The sequence below is a fragment of the Rhinolophus sinicus genome, chromosome 15, assembly GCF_057876585.1.
Source record: "Rhinolophus sinicus isolate RSI-liver-muscle chromosome 15, RSI-T2T, whole genome shotgun sequence".
In the NCBI taxonomy this organism is placed as follows: Eukaryota; Metazoa; Chordata; class Mammalia; order Chiroptera; family Rhinolophidae; genus Rhinolophus; species Rhinolophus sinicus.
Genome location: NC_142515.1, coordinates 15234293 through 15255161, shown reverse-complemented (window position 1 = coordinate 15255161; position 20869 = coordinate 15234293). Strand labels below are relative to the sequence as shown.

At 44.2% G+C, this 20869-nt stretch overlaps 2 protein-coding genes across 2 annotated transcripts in view; one reads left to right on the top strand and one right to left on the bottom strand.

Moving 5' to 3' along the window:
- Window positions 1-587: 587 nt before the first annotated feature.
- Window positions 588-18530, top strand: TECTB (tectorin beta). The gene is made up of 11 exons (XM_019725138.3): window positions 588-687; window positions 845-1007; window positions 1717-1907; window positions 3237-3379; window positions 3485-3557; window positions 8588-8691; window positions 8826-8909; window positions 12776-12938; window positions 14268-14340; window positions 15455-15487; window positions 16717-18530. Exons 2-11 carry the CDS (start codon window positions 932-934, stop codon window positions 16764-16766), a joined length of 990 nt encoding a protein of 329 aa, XP_019580697.2. The 5' UTR covers window positions 588-687; window positions 845-931; the 3' UTR covers window positions 16767-18530.
- Window positions 16244-20869, bottom strand: part of LOC109444060 (guanylate cyclase 2G-like) — a 43421-nt gene continuing 38795 nt past the window's right edge. The window contains 2 exon segments of the mRNA XM_088791859.1: window positions 16244-16844; window positions 19991-20069. The gene's annotated coding sequence lies outside the window, so the exon portion shown is untranslated.

Sequence of the window (20869 nt, the reverse complement as noted above, 5' to 3'; positions counted from 1 at the left end):
ACTAACAAAACTTCAAAAGCCTAGAGCTTCACAATGAAAAGTTATATTTCACAATGCGTTCTAGAGAAACTTCAGGAGGGAACTCCAGAAATTCAGAGTTTACTGAAAAATATTCAAGGAAAGAAAAAACCCTGACCATGTTTGCATCACACAAACAGCCTAGTGTTTGTTTATCAGGTGTAACACTGCTGAACTTGAGTCTTCTTAAGTTCAAAGTTTAGATCGCCTACATAAAAAAATAAGAAAGGAAGAAATAAAGCAAAGAAATCAAGACATGAAGAAAGAAAACTTTCCCCTAGAAAAGTGCAGAAATGAATTTGCCTCCAATCCAAGTTATATTTTTGTACGAGGGGAAAAAATTCAACTTTTAATTCCAATCCTGGTTGAAGTGGTTAAACAAAAGTTTTTCCAACTCTGTGAAGTAAAAGAAATTAGACTCAAGTGGCCGTAACTGAGCTTCCCATCGGATTATTGTGCAAGGTCCCCTTTATTCCCCCCGCAGTGGATAATGTGTGTTCATTGTGATTTATCTGGAGCCGGTTTCTTTTACACCCTCGCCCTATATAAAGTCAAGCTAGGACTGGGGCTGGAGATTTGGGCAGCTTCTGGGAGGCAGCGTCCACAGTCTGGAGAGAATGAAACAGTTGGGAACATGAGCAACTGCGTGTGTCATTGACGCTCCCAGTGGTATGAGCCTCACTTTTTGCTTCCCAGCGCAGACCAGGAACCATTAGAAACAGGGCAAATGGCCTTACGGATCTCCCTTCGAAATTCCCCCCAAGGCTGTGTGTGCTGCTTTGTTCTCACCCTTCATTTTAATTGCTCGCTTGTGTTTCTGACCTAGAATGATCAAGGCTCAGGCCCTGTCGGGACGGTGATCGCTAGGCCAGCTGGGTTTGGCCACCTGGCAAAGACCAGGTTCTGAGAAGCAATGGTGCTGAGGGCCTTTGTGCTGCTGGCCGTCTTTGTGGAAGCCTCTGCGAAATCATGCACTCCAAATAAAGCAGGTATGCCCCGGGGCCAGTCCACTTGCCTGGAAAGGAAAGTTTCCTAAAGCTTCCCTTTGCAAAGAAAGCTCAGGGCTCCGTGCCTATAGTGTTTATGAAAGTGCAATAATGTAGCCAACAGAAGCATGTTAGCCTCCAGTGCCAATCAGACTTTTACCACAGGAAGTAAAAATGCATTGGATAAATTTAGACTTTTTTTAAAATTAGAGAATGCTAGATAGATGGATAAATAGCTAGAGATAAAATCTCCACATTTTTTCCTATTTTCTACTTGACTGTTGAATTTCTGTCTTGTACCATGAATTACTGTTTTGCAGCACTGTGCATGAAACGGAGATAGTTTTTTAAGTTATGTGCTTGTGTTCATGGGATTTAAAAAATTTTTAATACATGTAATATAAAATATTATATATATATCTCCAATCCATCCAATCTAGCTTCACAGATCTATTCCTTAAAATAGATTAAGATTTAAAAGTGGACCAATTTTGAATACTTATTAAGCGTAGGGCAGATATTACACAGATATAGCAAAAACAAAAAAAGTGGAACTTCAGTGACTGAGGATGGGTGAAACTTTTTTCACAGCTCATGAAGAATAGCCAGGAAAGTGTTTTGTATGCTTGGGTGTGACTGGAAGCCACTGTTGTTTATGTAGAGTAATATGATTACCATATCTGATTTCTAACCCTGTATATCCTCTTTCCAGATGTCATTCTTGTGTTTTGTTATCCCAAAACCATCATCACCAAAATCCCTGAGTGTCCCTATGGATGGGAAGTACATCAGTTGGCCCTCGGAGGGCTGTGTTACAATGGGGTCCATGAAGGAGGTTACTACCAATTTGTAATCCCAGATTTGTCACCTAAAAACAAGTCTTACTGTGGAACGCAGTCTGAGGTAAGTCCCAGCCACACAGTGAGGAGTCACTAAGATGAGACAACCGGAACCGAGAATGAGACATCTGTTGTCCACCCTTCAATGGATTCCAAATTCACCAGTTTCCTTTTAAGAGTCAATCCTGACTCTTATTTCCTGGGGTGTTAGTGTTATTTAAACTCTTCTCTTCTGCTTAGTTTAAGTGACTCTTTGAATTTGAATTTTATTCTCCTACTTTGTTGTGAGAGCCAGCTAGGTCACCTTCTGTGAGTAGAACAACGTACCTTTCCCACCTCTACCTTGCTTTGAGTTCTGAGCCTGTGCTCATGAGATGCCATCCTTCTTGTGTTGGATGGACGAGACATCCTCTGCCCAAGATTTTGAAGTGGTGATAAAGTGCATTTGAAAGGGCATTTTAAATGGGTAACCAAAGTATAACACTATTCATAATTGGGTTTTGTGAAATACCCAGGAAAAGTGATCAGAATTAAAAGGAACCACAGACAACCTCTTGTGAATATCTTATATGACAAAGGAGAAATCTGAGACCTCCCAATAAAGTTACTAGTTTGGGGCCACACAACCAGTAGGAATGTAGTCATGAAGGTAGCATTTCCACTGCTGACAGCTAGCTTCCCTACTGTCTTGGGTCTCAGAAAATGGGACCAAAGAACTCTCAGGGTCACCTCCTCTTCCTACAGGCCCCACAAGGATTCAGTGATTAAGTAGAAAGAGTCAAGGACATGATTAACAAAACAAAAAAACAAACAAACGAAAAAAATCACGTCTTTGAGAATCCTAGTAAAGTGAACTACAAAGTATCTGTGTGGTCTTAGGTAGGTCACTTCTCAAGCAGAAGTTGAAGATCCCTCTCGACTCTAATATTCTGTGATTTTAGCTTTCAACAAGTCAGGAATAGTGCTCATGATTGGAAGGATAGAGCAAAGAACTAGACAGTAATGTTCTAGAAATGGGAGATTTCTAGAAATCACCCTAAATGGGTGAAAGTAGTCACGTAAGATCTTGGACAAAGGAAATGGATAAAAAATTGATGTTGGGAAATAAAGATTCCTGAGCCAGTTCTCTGGGGTCCGAAGCCTAGTGAGTATATGGATTTCTTGTATTTGTACAACATTCAACTTAGATTATTTTAAATGATCTTAGTTGAACAGACTCAAGAACACTTTACAAAAAGGATCAGACAAAAAGAGTGGGTGCTACTCTCAATGGCAGACGTTCATGTCTCCCCATGGGCTTTATTCCTGGCCCATCTTCAATCACTTTTCCCAGGACCCCCATTCTCATCATGGGAGGACAGGGCTACCCTAACTGCCTTCTTCCTTTCTCCAGTACAAGCCCCCCATCTACCACTTCTACAGCCACATCGTTTCCAATGACAGCACCGTGATTGTGAAGAACCAGCCCGTGAACTATTCCTTCTCCTGCACCTACCACTCCACCTACTTGGTGAACCAGGCTGCCTTCGACCAGAGGTAAGTTGCTCTGAGAGTGGAGGGCGGGCTGCCTTGCGTGTGTTCTGCAGTCCCTGTCAATCAGGCATGTTTCAGTCCTTATGCAAAATTCTCTCCCCTTTTCAGAGTGGCCACTGTTCACGTGAAGAACGGGAGCATGGGCACATTTGAAAGCCAATTGTCTCTCAACTTCTATACTGTAAGTGGTCTTTAGGTTCCCATTACCGCCCTGCGGACTTTCCAGGAGATGATGGGATGCTCTCTCAGGATTTGCTCTTCTCTAAGCTCCATGCAGAACCCCATTCTTAAATTCAAGTTGAGACATAAGCTTTGGTCTAGCTTTAAACCGCCTTCAAAACTAAATGCAGCAGAAAGGCAGACTTATAAATGAAACAAAAGTGCTGAAAAGTACCACAGAGCCAAAAAAATAAATAAAAGATCAACCTTCCCATTTTATAGATGAGAAAATTGAGGCAAGAGAAATCCTGTGAGTTGCTAAACGTCAATAGACAGTAAGACAGCTAGTGTCTTTACTCTTTATCAAGATGAGTTTCCACTACAACCCACTCTAGAGACTTATATTAGAATCTAGCTCTTGTTAAAACATTGGCAGACTAGTGAGCATCCTAGCTGGGATAGGGCTAAGGAGAGAGGTTGGGCTTGGCCTCTGCTGCCTAGTTCTTTGGCCTCTAAAGCCCCTCATGAAATGGGCTTCCTTGTTGTCTAATTGGGGCGTTCTGCTTATGTTGACATCAAAGCTAAAGGCACATTTTGGTCACTCTCAAAATAAAGTGCTCCAGAGAAACTAAAACTGCAATGGCTATTAGCCCAGCTGCCCTCCTGTGTAGAAGGGGTGCTTTGTTTTTTTACACCTGAGGCTTCCACTGAGGAGGCACACACCAATGACATTAGTCCAACGGGCTAGAGGAAGACTCGGGCAGAAATAGAAACCTTTACATAGAACATTATAACAAGAAGATATCCTTAGAGGCCATTGTTTCCAGTCCATTCATTTCACAAAGAAAAGCATGGCATCTGGAACACCACTGACTTTGAACTTGCTTTACTTGCTCCATGAAAGCCATGAGCCATGCTGAACTCAGAGAGCGAGAGCCAGAAGGGACCCTAGAATAACCTAGTCCATTTACAGATGAAGATCTGAAGCCCCGAAGGAGGAAGTAATCTGCCCCAGATCCCACAGGTAGTCAGAGCAGTGCCCAGTCTGGGACACACATCTCCTAACTCTGCTCTCAGAGGCAGACGTAGTGTGAAGGGAATGAAGCTGAAGTCTCATGATCTCTCACGTGCGCAGGCTCCTTTCAGGGCCACGTGTCTCATTTTGTATTCAAAATGTTGATTCTTTTAATTAAAGAGTGCTCTCCAAATTACATAAGCCTCAAGGTCCCACAAAATCTAGATCTGACCCTGGCCACACGCCACGAGTGGTTACATCTGAAAAAAAGAGGAATCCTATATAACCCCTTGACCTGTCATCAGGAAGGTAAATACAGCGTGGACCACCTGAGTGCTGAAAGGATGGCAAACCACTGTAGTAACTGATGAAGGTGGTTTAGAGACAAAACAGGCTTCACGCCTTGACAACAGCCTCAGGGGACATCCTGATGACAGGCTGTCTTTACTACAGCGTTCCTGTCTGGAAGTGCATGACTGCTACTTTAATTAACCACATACAATTACAGATAGGAACCTATGAAGAGTTTACGACAGTTGCAAATGGAGAGGCAGCAGGATCATCAAATATCAAGACCCCCCCATCAGCCATGTTGGGCTAAGTTTCAGACATAAATATCCAATTTTAGAACAGGAAGGAGCCTGTTCTTTTTTAAGAGAGAAAAAAAAAAATTAAGAGGCATGTTCTCAGCGTTACCCAGACCATCCTCTGGGCTGAATAGATAGACTTTGAATGCCTCCTTGAACTGTTCTAGAAATAAAGCTAAGGTCTCCCCCAGGGTCCACCAAGATCCTCACAGAACAGACTCATCAAAGAGGGGGCTCTGATGTTAGGACAGAGACAGGGATATTCCCACCATGGGGAGCTCCGTTTCCTATGCCTGACCCCTGCGATTGGTATTTTTCTTCTCCTCCCATATTCCACTTTGAGAGCATTCTTGTGTGTTTCTGAAGCAACAGCCGCTCCCTGCATATATTTCCATCAAATTACCAGCGACTGAGCTGTGCCCTAGATTGCACAATGCAATGGAATCAATGCACTGCTAATTGCTTTGAATTCCGAGAGCTCCAAACGTTGGGCTCCAAAACCACCAGGCTTCCTCTCTTCTCTCTCTCTCCCCTCCTTCTCACTCCTGCCAATGGTTCATGATTGGTATTCTTGTCAAAAAGTTGTTTTGCTTCCCAATCCAAAACTAAAGGAAGGTAGTCAGCTCGCAGAAGTAGCCTAGCACTGTGGGAGGAAAGTCGCCCTTGACATCAGATTACTGTTTTGCAGCCTGGTTCTCCCATTTACTAGTTGTGTGACTCCGGGCAAGTTCTAACCACTCTGGGCCTCCACATACACATTTGTTAACTAGGGATAATAATCGCACTCACCCATACGTCTGTTATGAGGATGAAATGAAATACTCTTCATGAAGCCTTTACCACAGTGCCTGGCACAAAGTAAGCGCCTATGAGAGTAGTCATTCTTATTATTTTCACCTTTGACCCATTTAAAGTGGAAACTGAGAGCTCTTAGCACTAGCATTGTTACCTTTATGGGACTGAATATCAATGTCAGTATGGGATTAGGCTGATTTATATTCAATAAAAATGATACTGGTCATTTCTCTTAATTAGAAAGAGACAAATGAAAAAGCTTGGGATGGAACAAAGGCAAGCAATAGAGGCCAAAATATGTAGACTGGAATTCCAGAGTCAAGACAAACCCCAGAGGTGATCAACCTTGCCCCCCCACCAAAGTCTAAATCCCTTCTGCCAGATTGCTGAGAAGTAGACTCCCTACCTCCCCCAAGGACAGTAGCAAGTTGGGCCTTTCCATTTTAGATCAGCATGTGGTTTCTGACTTCCTGAACTCCGGCCCATTGGTCCTGGTTCTGTCTTCTGAAATAATACTGGGTAATGACGTTGCTGACAGTCCTTCAACTCTCTCAAGCTGGTCTTTCCCAAGTGAAACATCTGCCCACGGTTAGTGGTCCAGGCATCACCCTGGTCACTCTTCTCTGAGTATCACCCACTCAGTGCCCCTATAGTAAAAGCAGAGCCCAGAATTGAAATGTTATATTCTTGACCTTGTCAGGCCAATGCAGGGCATAGTGAGTCAGAGGTGACCATCTAGGTTCTAGAAGATTCTAGGGACATATTGTAGGGTAATATTAGCTTTGGGAAGTTTTCCTTCACCACTGTCTCACACTGAGCTTGTGAGCAGAAGCAATTCCCAGATCTTGCCCATACGAACTCTGTTAACATAGATGCACTCGTGTCATTAGCTGGTTATGACTCGATCTTTTGGTCAGGTGAAGGGCATGATTTTTCAAGGTGCTCTTCCATCCTTTCCAATGCATGAGTAGTTCATGTGGTGTTTCTATGTTTCCAGGGATGCCAGACCAAACTCTACAGGTGTTACAGGGTGAAGCTCTCTGGAAATAGGTCCCTAATTTTCCTCTTACACAGAAAGTAGGGGGATCTCGTGCTGAGGATTGCCTTAGCGATAGGGTATGAAGTGAAGAAGCTGACCATTAAAAGTATTTTGCTCAGAAATTGAATTAACTGTGTAGATTCTGTTCTCCACTTTGAAACAGAATCAGGCAGGTTCACCTGAGAGCAGGGGCATTATTCCAATATCACAATATTCTGCTGGCTGGCTCCTGGGAGATGGAGCTGAGAGAAGCACCTGTGGACAAGTTGGGGACTGCATTATGGCCCCCAGGTCAGGTCCCACATTTGGAAATGCTCTCCTGAAATATGATAAATCTCAGAAAATAACAAGGAACATTAAAAACCACTGTAAATCTGTCATTTCGACCTGCTAGTAAGCCACTTGTGATTAAGAACATTCTTGTTTAATTATTGCAACCACGTAAAGGGTGCAAGGGGGCTGACATATGGGAAGAAAACATATGACTTCTGGGTGACTGAGTCCAGGAACTTTGGCCAGACTTGCAATCAGTAAAATAACATAGGAGGCACTCGAAGATGATTCTGGGGCCTCTCAGCAAATTCCCTGAATTTGACCATTAGGGGGTTAAAGTCCATTTTAACCAGATATCCTTGCCGCCAGTGTTTACCTATTGCAGCTCTGCAAATCTCCAAGTCCACGAACCTCAATCTTTTAACTAGTATCCTGGTTTAAGCTTTATGCTTCGATTACATAAAATCAGCATCATAAAAAGATTTCTACAAGACAGGTGAAGGCAAAGGTTATTCCCTTTTTGCTGGTGGGGAAACTGAGGCCCCAAAGGTTGATTGTTCATCCCAAATTAGTGGTGGGAGTTAGGATTAGCACAGAATCCTTGTCCTTCCATTATGATATTTTTGTCTCTGGAGGCAAAACTGGGAGAGTAGTTTACAGGTCGTTACTAGAGTTGAATGAACCCAATATGCAAAGAATGGAGAAATCAGCCTCCTTTGGGTAAGTCAACTGAAAACTTGGCTATTATCCCTAATAATTCATCCAGAACTGCCTAATGACGATGACAGTTGAAGCCGACACATGCCAGGCTGGTGACCAAAGGCTGCTGCTTCTGTGCTCTAGTCATGGCCACGGCTCCCAGCTGGATTTAGAGTTGAAACCAGTCTTCTGGATCTATCTCCATAGCCTCTCCAACTTCATCTCCTGCCCCCCACTCACTTTCTACCTTCCCCCCACTCTCCCTCTTTACTCCGTCATGCTCCAGCACTGGCCTCCTTACTGTCTTGCAGCCACTTTCCCACCCTCTCACCCCAGGGCCTTTGCCTTGGCTGCAACACCCTTCCTTGCATGCCCTCGTGCACTGCAGAAGTGTTTCTCGGTGTCAGTACTTAGTGGGGAAGCACAGGCTTCGTCACCTCCCTGAAGTCTTGATTCAAATGTCACAGCCTCAATGAGTGCTCCCCAACATTCTATGTACAATTGCAGTTTCTCAATGTGGCCTCATGTACCTGTGCCTTTTGGGTTAATTCACACCCCCACCCCACCCCAATTCGTCTGCTCCTGTTGGACCCACCTGCTCAGTCTGAGAGGTCATAATGCCTAGTGTCGATTTCCTTCCAAAGAATGCCAAGTTCTCCATTAAGAAAGAAGCCCCTTTTGTCCTGGAGACGTCCGAAATCGGTTCAGATCTGTTTGCAGGAGTAGAAGCCAAAGGGTTAAGCGTTAGGTAAGTACGTTTCCTCCATGCTTATGTTTTTTAATACAAAGAAAAAAAGACCAGCTGAGAGACTTTTTAATCACTGGGTGGTTTTTGGCATATAACTCTCTGGCTCAGAGTGGTGTGTACTGTTTCATTTCCAGGTTTAAAGTGGTTTTGAACAGTTGTTGGGCCACACCCTCGGCTGACTTCATGTACCCCTTACAGTGGCAGCTGATCAACAAGGGGTAGGTACTGCCCTTCGGAGCACACGTGGAGCCAAGTGAATCCGGGGCAACTGGCTTGGGGTAGCTTGGGAAGGAGAGCCAGAGCCTCAGCAACATCCTCTGGGCTCCCAGGCTAAGGACCGATACTAGCAAACATTTATATAGTGCTTTCTGGTACCAGGTCATGTTCTGAGAGCTTTATCATATATTAACTCATTTGCCTTACAACAGGTAGGTATTATTACTGTCATCCCCATTTTCCAGATAAGGAAACTGAGGCCCAGGAGGGGTCAAGTACGTCACATAGTTTGTGGATGTGTGTCTATGGGGAGTAGGTTCAAATTCAATCAGTCTGACCCCAGAACTCTGGTGGGGATTCAATCAGATAATCCACATACAAAGCTTAGCACGGAATACCCAGTCGGTATCCAATCGATTTAAATGCCATCATTGTTTTCATTATTAATTCAGTAGATAATGAAGAGCCCTTACAAGTTTTGAGTAGAGGACTGAAGTATTGGAATTGCACAATAGAAAGGCGATTCTGGAAGTCATATATAGGATGGCTTAGAAACATGGGATGGAAAAAAAAGCAGATGAGAGGCTATGGCAGCTAGCAAACCGAATGCAATAATACCTGAACTAAGGTGCAGCCAAGTAAATGGATAGACCATACAAGGGAGGGAGAAATGACTTAAAAAAAAAAAAAAAAAAAAAAAAAAGCAACTAATTGGATACGAAATGGAAGGAAAGACAGGGCAACACGTCTGAGGAATATGTGACGAAGATATTGTGCATGTGAGGAAGTGTTTGTTGTTGGCTGCTGGGGCTTTCTGGATAAGGGACTTTGGATTCTCCCTGAGCTCAGGGATAACATGCTGAGCTCTTGAGGTTGAAATTGTCCAGACACACTTAGAATTAGAACTTTGGAAAACAGAGGCGAGGTGGAGCTAGGCTAAGACGTGGGGCATCTTACACACAATGAACAGTAAACACAGGAGAGGCCATTCCCCAAAACGAAGCAGACCAATGTGCTTTGTTATTACTGGAACCCATCAGAGCTTAAGTAACAGGGGGGCCGGGGACAAAAATGATTAGATAACAAAAGGTCGAGCCACTTTGGACCTTTAACTATTTATGTTTATTCAACAAACACTTGTAAAGCACTTACAACATATCAGACATTGCTCTAGGTAGGTGCTTTACAAAAATTAATTTATTAAACCCCAAAATGTAGGTAGTATAATCATCTCTATTTTATAGATGAGAAAACCGAGGTACAGACAGGTTCTGAAACTTGCCCAAAGTCTAGAGCGAGTAAGGGGGTTGATGATTTGGGTTCAAACTCAGGTGGCGTGATCTCCTAAGTGGCATGGATGGGACAGGCCAGCAGAGCCACATCTGAGCAACCCAGCAAAGCTTCCTGCAGAGATGGGAGCTGAGTTTGGGTGTTTATTTCACGTCTGTCATTGAGTGACTCCTTTAGGTTCTGTTGATGATGGCACCATCCAAGGACTTCGGGGAGATACTGAAATAAATCATTGACCTGCCAGGACCTGAAATTACCCTCAGGCATTGGTGTCCTCTCTCAGACAATAGCCACACAGGGGAAATGCTTTTGCCACACCCTGGGATCTCCTCCCTGCAGATAATTGTGGTGCCAGTTGCTTTCATCTGACAGATGTGTAATATGGCAGAAAAAGGAAAGCTTGTGGCTTTCGGGTGGTCCATACAAGGGTCCTCACACTCGACTATACACAGGAATTGCTGAAGGTACCTATTATACATGCAGGCACACAGTAAGCCTATCACTCCCGAAGGTCCCTGGGTGAGCCCTGGGGACCTGCATTTAAGCACAGCCATATGGAAGAAGTCCTGATCCATTTCCATATTCTGCCTAGTCGAGATACTTGACGTTGGAGATACATGCACAAAGGCCAGTTCCAACAGGGAGAATGAGGAAATCCACTCCCACAACTCCCCACATGCTTTCGGTTCACACTGGGCCCTTTTGGAGGAAAACCTAGTTTTCAAGAGTGCCTGGCGAGATCAGAGTAAATATATTATCAGGAAGTGTGATCCTATGTGGGGAAGGAGACTCCTATGGTGACAGTGTGAAAGCCTCCCTGTGGGTGTTGCAACATCCAGAGATGTCTGTCACAGAGGGGCAGGTGCCACAGTGGCACCCAGAGGCAGCAATAGCAAGGCCTCCTCCCTGCCCCTGACAAAGCTCTTCTTACATTGTTTTCCATTGGCTGACACCATGCCTTGAGCACTCCAGCTGCAAGGAGCTATTTTAAGGACTCACGTCTTGGTTTCGTACAAGAATCTCAGGTTTATTGACCAAGTGATCCTCCAAGAGTCTTATTTCACAGCTTGGAAGATGCCCCCAGCTCTGTCACTGCTCAGAGGCCACCACAAACAGAGGGCAGCTTCTGACCCTGGGTCTAGATCGAAAGCACAGGGTTCACCCCTCATTTCCCTCACTAAGTCCCACAGTAATGCCTTCCGCCCTATCTCTAATTTGGCCCTAATGTGTGGTTCTGATGGAATGGGGTGGGGGAGGGGACATCATGAAGGTTCCCTGGGGCAGCTGGACTGCTCCGTGGTGTGTGCGGATTTGAATGAACCCTAGAGTCACAGGCAAGCTCCGGGAGGTGCATGAACTTTAGGAACCACTGTGGTGTGTCCACTGGTCTCAAGCTTTTGAACCCACAGAACTTTCCCACAGATGACAGTCTGGTGCTCCTGTCACCTGCAGACGATAAAGCCCCACTCTTGTGTGGGCCTCCCTGTACACTCCCAAGAATGACTGTATCTGCTCCCAACCCCTGGTTGAATGGCCCTTAAATAGGGAATCTGTGTGGTGTGGTAAATGAAAAAGTGCTTTGCTTAAACCATAATTTCTCAGTCTCAGCACCACAGACATTTTGGGCTGGATTATTCTTTGTTGGGGGTGTGGGGGGAACTGTCCTGTGCCTTGTACAATGTGCATCCCTGGCCTCTACTCATTAGATGCCAATAAGACCTTTCCCCAAGTCATGCCAACCACAATGCCAAATGTCCCCTGGGGGGCAAATGCCCCCAGGTGAGAACAAATGGCTTCAACAGATGCCTAGCTGTGTATTATTTTTTCTTTTACAGCAACTGTTACATTTGGGACTTTGGAACTTCCCAACTATTACATTCTCATTATAGAGAATTTAGGAAATACATAAAAGAAGAAAAACTGTCCATAATTCCATCATTCCGTAATAGCCAGTGGTAACATCTGGATGGTAGCCTTCCAGTTTTTTCTGTGCTTATGTTAAAACTATGCCCACACTTTTACAAAGGTAATTATGTCATATAATAGATACAGCATTTAAGTAGTATAACGTAAATTCAAATTCCCAGAGGCCAAACTTTGTAATACACACAGAGAAATGTGTTGGGTGAGACTTGGGCTTAGGTGGCTGTGGCAGCACTTTGGGCAATGCTGTCCCCAGCATCATCGTCTTTATCTTGTATACACGCTGAGAGTCTGTACAAATCCCAGTCAGTCCTCCGGGGGGCTTTATCTCGGGGATGTCACTTCTTTGGGACAGAGGTGTGGCGACGTCCCAGGTGTGTGGCTTCTCAGAAGTCACCTCCTCATTGCCTGTTCTAGCCTGACTGTAGAATGGGGACAAGCACACCCATCCCGTCGCTCCTCAGGTTGGCCCCATGGTCCAACCTGAGATGGTCCAAGGGAGATGCTACCAGCCAGAGTGCTTCGGAAGGGTAACGTGCTATACAAAAGCCCAAGGAAGTGTTGTTGCTGCACATGAACTTGCCTCAGAAGCCCTCACTGTCATCCATGAGGTAACGTTTTCTCTTCCCCCCTCCCCGCACCCTTTGTGCTTCAGCTGCCCCACAGATGAAACAATCCTCGTGCATGAGAACGGGAAAGACCACAGGGCGACCTTCCAATTCAATGCTTTCCGGTTCCAGAACATCCCTAAACTCTCTAAGGTTTGGTTACATTGTGAGACGTTCATCTGTGACAGTGAGAAGCTCTTCTGCCCCGTGGTGAGCCGCCTCGCGCCAGAACGAGAGTGTTACCCAAGGGAGGGGGGGTGGTATTTGAGAAGCTGTATTTTTAGCTGGGAAACCGTAACCAGACCAGACTAGGTGTGTGTTGAGGACACGCTGGAGGAAAGGACACTGGGTGTGGGGCAGACAGGGCTCAGAATGTCAACCAACAAGCTATACAGTCTGGCACATGTCCCTTAACCTCCGGAGTCTGGTTTTCTCATCTTTAAAGATAGAGTGGTGAGATGTAATGGTGGCCCTTCCTTTTTCAGAGAGCAATGGTAGGTAAACATGAAAGCAATAATGGACATGGCAATGTTTTAAAAAAGTTAAAAGCACAAGGGAAATTAAAAATCAACAGGCCTTGGATGGAAGCCCAAAGGTGCGTATTTTTAGCTCTTAACTGGCCAGTTTCCCCTGTGCATCCCACACCTAGAAGTTGCTGCAGCTTCAATCAACATGCGTAGCAAATTCAGGTGGGAGATAGTTTTCGCTTGCGAGTGGGTGTGAACCTGGCCCTTCGAGCAGTGGTTCCAAAGTGCGGTCCACCCCAGCAGCTTCAGATTCACCTAGGAACTTGTTAGGGATGCAAATACCCTGGCTCCCCGGACTGCCTGATTCAGAAACTCTGTGTAGGCCCCACAATCTCTGCTTTCACAAGCCCTTTAGGGGATTCCGGGGCACGCTCAAGTTTGAGAACCACTGCTTTAGAGACCTAAAAGTGGTAAATCCTAAATTGTGACCTCCTCCAGTCCATTTGGACTAGAGAGCTGGGTGAGGGGGACACGGTGTTTCTGAATAGGGTATCTACTCACATCGCCTATAGTAACCAACAGATGTATGAGTATAATCTCTAGTTCATTCGGCCAGAAAATGGTCACTCACGAGTACAAATCGAGAAAGGGAAGGGAGACGAGAAGCATTTAATAGTTGATGAACACATAATTATCGGCAGGACATCGAAAAGAGAAAATGAACCAGAACACATTTTGCAAGTGTCCACTTCTCAAATAGGTAAAAGCCTTACTTTTTACCAGAACAGTCAATTCCTCCCACACCCAATGACCTCTTCCAGCAGGATTTCTTCCATCTTGAAAAGTTAACCACATAAACCTTTCTTTTCTCAACTTAAAGACGGGAAGAAAAATGTCCCTCTGGGTTATTTAAAGAAATAAGGTAATTACTATCTGATAGCTGGGGAATATTGACTCTTTCAAGTTTGTGACTTTTTTTTTTTAATCTTTTGTCTTTCTCTTTTCTCACCTGTGTTCATTTCCCATCCCATCTTGCACCCTCCTCTCATCTCTGCTTCTCCTGAGTCTTCAGACTTGTGACAAACGGAAGCGCCTCCTCCGGGACCAGACAGGAGGTGTCCTGGTCGTGGAGCTCTCCCTCCGTAGTAAGCGTCTCTGTTTTCCCAATGGTTGAGTTCACTCTGGGCTGCATCCACAGGCACAGCCGGTTGGAGCATTTTCACTGAATTGCCAAACCAGTTGTGCCTGTAGACACAACCTTCACCTGCAACTTGAGTCTTCTTAATGGGGGGGCTGGGTACCTTATGCCAAACCAAGGCGGTGAGGTTAGTTAACTACCCTGAAAAGCTCTACCTACAACCTAAATTCCAATGTCCCCGAGGAATTAGGGCATGCTGTGCTTCCAGATAAAGCCTGCCATCCATAATAATAATAGAGATAGAAATGTACCGAGAACATCCAGTGCAAGTCAAGTCATTATTGAGTAGCCAGAGCTGTGCCTGGCCTGGGCTGGGCCCTGGGGTTTCAAAAAGAAAGGAGCCCCACATGGGCTTTGTCCTCAAGAATTTATCATCTAGCAAGGAGAGAGGTGTTCAATGCAAAGGGAAAGGAGATACTGTCAATGGTGGTGGGAGAGGGTGGAGGGTGCTCTGGGCGTACAGGACAAGGGATTCCCCTTAGCCTAGGGCTTAGGGAAGACCTCTGTAGAGTGCAGGTTACTGAAGTACGGCTGTGGGGGTGGAGGAGAAGGGGGGTGGTCATCAAGGCTGCCACCGGATTTTCTATGGCCTGCAAGCTAAGAAAAATTTTCACCTTTTTATGTGTTTGATAAAAACCAAAAGGACAATGTTTCATGATATATCAAAATTATATGAAATTCAAATTTCAGTTTCTATAAAGAAACTTTATTGAAACTCAGCTACACTCGTTCATCTATGTGTTGTTTCCAGCTGCTTTCAAGCTAAGTTGGCAGCATCACATAGTTACAATAAAGATCACACGGCCCGCAAAGCTGAAAATATTTACTATCCGGCCCTTTGCAGAAAGTTTACCAACCCATGCCTTAGAGGGCCGAGAAGAAAATGGGGTGAGATGAACCCTTTGTAAACCCTCCTATAAACTTTGTTCTCAAGGCAATGGAGAGCCTGCTGGTTTCATCAGAGGGAAGACAGTCAGATTTGTGTTTTAGAAACAGCTATGGGACTTCTCCTTCCATGATCTTTTCTTAAACCTTCGGCATTCTCTCTTTACCCACTACAGGCAGGGGATTCTCGAGTCTCTATAACTTCTCAGGTAAGGAAAAAAGGCAACCCTGGGAAATATCATGGGGCAACGCGTTTAACATGCAGATGTGTGTTTAAAAGACACTTACCTTTGGCCCCAGCAAAGCCTTTAAGAATTGAAAATTACTCTTTAAAGCACACCTGAGTGGGGCAGAGGGAAATGGAGGTAGAGAAGTCTTTCTCCAGCCAGTCCCTGAGCTCTGAGGGGAGGGACAGGTTGGGGTAAATTGGATCAAGCAGAATTGGATCCCACAAGTCTCGACAAACACATCACTAGGTGGCTTTGCTTTGTTCCTGCATTTAGAGAATGTGATTTTCAATGATCTGTTAATTCAACAAATAGTTGAGTCTCTGCTACGACTCTGCCCCCCATCAACTAAGTGACCTTGGGCAATGACCTCACCTGTCCATTCCCCAGTTTCCTCAATGAAATTGGGGTAATAATTGCCACCATCACACATGGCTGTTGTTTGGATTAAATATTATAGCTAAGGGCACCAAACAATGCCCAGCACACAGCAAACATCCATTAGCGATCAGCCATAATTACTATGACTCTGTACCAGGCGCTATTCTAGGCAGTATAGCAATTGCAATGGGAGGCAGACAACGTCCCTGCCCTTCCTAATACTTGTGAAGTGTTGGGGTCGGGGAAGGAGAGAAATTATTTAGATAGCAGCCAGGAAAGCCTCTCAGAGGAAGAGACATTTTAGCTAAGACCCAAGATCTCACCTGAACGATGAGAAGGAGGCAACGACGCAAAGACTTGGGATGGAGTAAGACAGTTCTATTTACGAATAAACTCACAGATGTAGACTTTGCTCTCGCAGTTAGAGGAAACCGTGTAAACCAACTTTTTAAGACTCCAATCCCATCCCAGATTCTAATTTTTCATTACACTCGATCTTAGCCAAAAGGCCAAGAAGTGACTGATTCTAATTTTTTAAAGGCAGTTCTACAGCTGAAGCCTGACAGTGGAATGAATGTACCACCACTATATTATCGAAGTTCAGATTCCCTTCTGCCAGAGGTCCATATCCTAGGTTTATCTGTTGGGTTTTTATAAAAGTCAGCTATACAAACCCCAAGGGATGAACAAAACTGACTTGGCATAAAAATGTATAGAATTTATTATGAAAAGGTACTCAACACCCCAAGGTTGATTCTTTTGTTAAGTTGTCCTTGTTCCTCGTAGAACTGTTTCTGAGTGTACTGTCTCCTTTCGTGTCTGGTTCACAGACGTTTTCTACCACCTCATCGTGATGCTGGGGATTTGGGCCGTGTTATAGGAGCTAGCCGGCCAGGCAGCTGCAGCTCCTCCATCCGAGACCATCTCCTTTGTCGATGACAAACTCACACTTGGTGTGCTGCCAAAAAGAACAAACAGAAGACCGTGTTGTTGGGGAACAGACAATAGTGCTTTGCCAAATATGTGTTCCAATGATTTTTGTGAATTTCAGTGATTGTTCTTCTTTGGTGCCCTACTTCCTCTTGTCTCTTCCTGTGGCCCTTAGATCCTGCAGTCCCTCCCTGTGGCTGTTGGACGGGTCTTCTTTCCCCATACTCAAGGCAGGGCTGTGCTGGACTCCTTTGAAAGCTCTTCGAATTTTAAAAGACTAGCACAGCCAACCAAGTGCAGCTGAGCATGTTGAGGAGACTGGAGGGCATAACCACGAAGCCAGTGCCAAGTACAGAATGCACAGGAATAGCCAACTCTGCCAAAGGGGCCTTGGTCACTGGTGCCATGCAATTCTCATCTGAGGACCACAGCAGGGCCACCAGGCAAGGGTTCCAACCTTTCAAACGATGATGTGGGAATCAGAGTGGAATACAATAGTTTTGCTCAAATTTGAGTAATATAAAGGCAAACGATTCTTGAGAGCCCCCAGGGCTAACCCAAATTATTTTACTACAGGGTTTCTTAAATATGTATAAACATTGTATAGGTATAAACTCCTTATTTTATTGTTGATATATAGTGCTAAAATCAAAAGAAAATTACAAATTAAATAGGAATAAAGCTGCAAAAAGACTAAAACTCACACTGACATTCATTTAACATCATAATATAGCTTTGCCTAAACGAAACTGCTGCTTACGCAACATGACTGCAGAGTGACAGCCATGACGGGTCCTCGGAAGCTTGTCAACCCCATTCTATCATAGGCCTGGCGATGCCTAATGCTCTCACTATTTTTTTCTATTTGCTCTACTAAGAAATCTTCATCTGTACAAGTGATCTGGTCTCATTTAGCTTTTACTTCAACATTCAGACCCATATCTGTTTTTTCTCTCACAAACTTATGATCATTAGAATGGAATCAATAAAAAAAATCAGAACCACAATTGCAAAACATGGCCCATGAAATCATGTGATGCCACACCCTAATAACACTCCTGCCCCAGTGACCCAGAATACATTCACATTAGCAATGTACATGGCCAACAAAACAGAAACTGAATAAACCAATCCTGGTCAAAAATTCACAGATCCCTACGAATGCACCATGGACCACAGTTTGAAGCTAGTGGCTGGCGTGAGATAGGAAAAGCCAGAGCTCTAAGTTCCTTTCTTAGACTTGTACACACCTACTTAGTGGGCTTATAATTTGAAAACACATCAGTTTGTATCTCCGTATTTTATGTATTTGAGAAGTTTTGAGATCTGTAGTTTGAAGGTTCTTTCTATAACTGTGTTAGGGAACTGAGAAATGTCCTCAAATGTCTGGAAACATAAAGTGCATGTTTGCTTAGCAATAGGCTAGATTAAAATGACTCAATGTGCTCTAAACTGGTCTCGAAGCTGGTCTCAAATAGGTTTGGCATCTCTTCTTCCTGTAAATTTAGTATTTCTGTAGTCAGAAAAGACAGAAGACAATTGACTGGTTCTAGTTTAAAACTCTTAGCTAGTATACGCGTAGCCATAGTCACAATCCTTGGCTGTCAGAGTAGTTTTGCTTTATTTTATCATAATGTTTAATGATCTTGTATCTTCACTTGGTGCTATGGAATAAATAAAATGCCTTATAATAAATAACCAGTGACTAAGCTAACAGTGTTAATATATCATGTTGATGGCCAATTTCTCAACCCTCCCAATGGTTTCGACAACTAGAGCTTCTTATACTCACGTGTATATCACAAACGTTCCACCATTCTATCTGATATTTACAATTCAAAAATTCCAGGATTGGGTTTCTGATGCAAGGAAGTAAAGCCATTTCATATGATTAACATTTGGGGGCAAAAAGCCTTTTTGGTCCTCCCTGTCTCTAAAACCCCAATGTCTATCAACAACTGGATGTGTTTTGACTAACAGTCAACTAAGAGCCCTTCACGTCTCGTAACTCCTCTGTTAAGGAACTAAGAGGAAGCACTCTCAAAACAGTCTCTCTTGCAAGTTCCCATGAGTGCTAAACACAAAAGAGACATTTAGAGAAGGAGAAGAGAGTACATTCTCCCTTAGGTATCCTTGGTTGACACAGAAAAAGACACTGGATATAGATTTTAGGTAACTGCTTTTATCAAAATTCCTGGTTACCATCCCTAAAGACTCTCTCAAACCTTGAGTAGTATAAAAATATGTATATTATGTATATATATGTATATTTAGACATGCACATATACACACACATATATACTGAGTACACACATCACATAAATGTCTATTGATTGATTGATAAATGAGATCGAGAGATAGAGATATGGAGATAGTGATAGAAACCTCTGGGCAGACGAAAAGTTCTGCCAATGGAAACACTCACGAGCTCGGTAGAGACTGTAAAGCACTTGCCTCGGCCCCTATTCAGCATCCCTTTTTCTGAAGAAAGGCAAACATTCCACCAAACCTTTTGTAAAATTTGCTATTAAAGGCTCTCAACCCACCGAAACGTATTTTATTTCCCTATACAGAGCTCAAAACTATCCCCACAAAGGCAGCTCAGGGGTCAAGCAAGAAAGAAAACCTTCCTAGTCCCATTGGTTTTCCCTTTTTCCGTCACGGGACATTCAATAGGAGAAGGTCTCAAATATGATACAGCATTCAAATTGCTCTGCCGTACTCAGGAGCAGCTACATGGAAGATAAACTGGATGTGAGGAATTGTGAGGGATAAAACAAAAAAAAGAAGTGCTATAAATGCATGAGTGATTCAGTAAATCTATTACAAGAACCACTGAATAAAAGAACTTGGAATCCTATTCTTTGTGTAAAGGGGAAAGTATTCATAGCAGAATGGATGAGCCCGTCTTTGTCTGCTGGAGATTACCCAAAAAATGAAAACACATCATAAATGAATGAAAATTTCTACTTAAAAGTCAAGCCTCGATTGCATCCTTTGCTCCGTGGACAGGAAAGAAATTAAGCAATAAATTGAAAACGGGACATAATCCATTTGGAAGCTACAGGGCTCACAGCAGTCAGAGCTCCAGACCAGGCCAGCCAGCGGCTGGCTGCAGGGGTCCTGTCTGTGTGGAGTGGCCTAGTCCTACTGGATTTCAGGGATCGTTCACACCTTAGGTACAACTTTATTCCCCGAAAACATTCCTGAGATTCCTTCTGTGTGGGCTCTTCTCTTCTTGCAGGCTGAGTAACTGATAAAGAAAATAAACACAAAGGTTAGGGAGCGCCATCTTGCCAAGGAGGGCAGGCGGGGCTGGACTTGTGGGTAGCCCCAGATTTCCCTCTCCAGCTTTCCCTCCTCCCAGAATGAAATTGGGTTCACTGCAAAGGCGCAAGGTAATGAGCCGGAAGTGTCTGGCAGCTAGGGCAGGCTCACTGGCAGGCCTGGGAGTAACAGCCCAACCCTGGTCCCCCAGGAAATGAGTTCATTATATCCGGCTCATCCAACTCCATGTTTGCTCCAGGCCACAGACCTCCATGTCTGGATTAGGACAAAGAGGCCAGGTAGATGGCTCCCCCTACTGGGAGACTGACTCAATATCCCAGAATGGCACCCTGAAAATGGGATATCTAGGGCACCTCACAGATTATCTTGGGACCCCACAAACATCTTTATCGAAAATACTCACCTCCCCAATCAGAATGGCTATCATCAACAAGACAAATAGTAACAAGTGTTGGAGAGGCTGTGGAGAAAAAGGAACCCTCATACACTGTTGGTGGGAATGCAGACTGGTGCAGCCGTTATGGAAGGCAGTGTGGAGGTTCCTCAAAAAATTACGAATAGAATTACCATATGACCCAGCAATCCCTCTCCAGGGTATTTACCCAAAAAATCTGAAAACATTTATGCTAAAGACACGTGTGCTCCAATGTTCACTGCAGCTTTGTTTACGGTGGCCAAGACATGGAAACAACCAAAATGTCCTTCGATAGATGAATGGATAAAGAAGTTGTGGTATATATACACAATGGAATACTATTCGGTGGT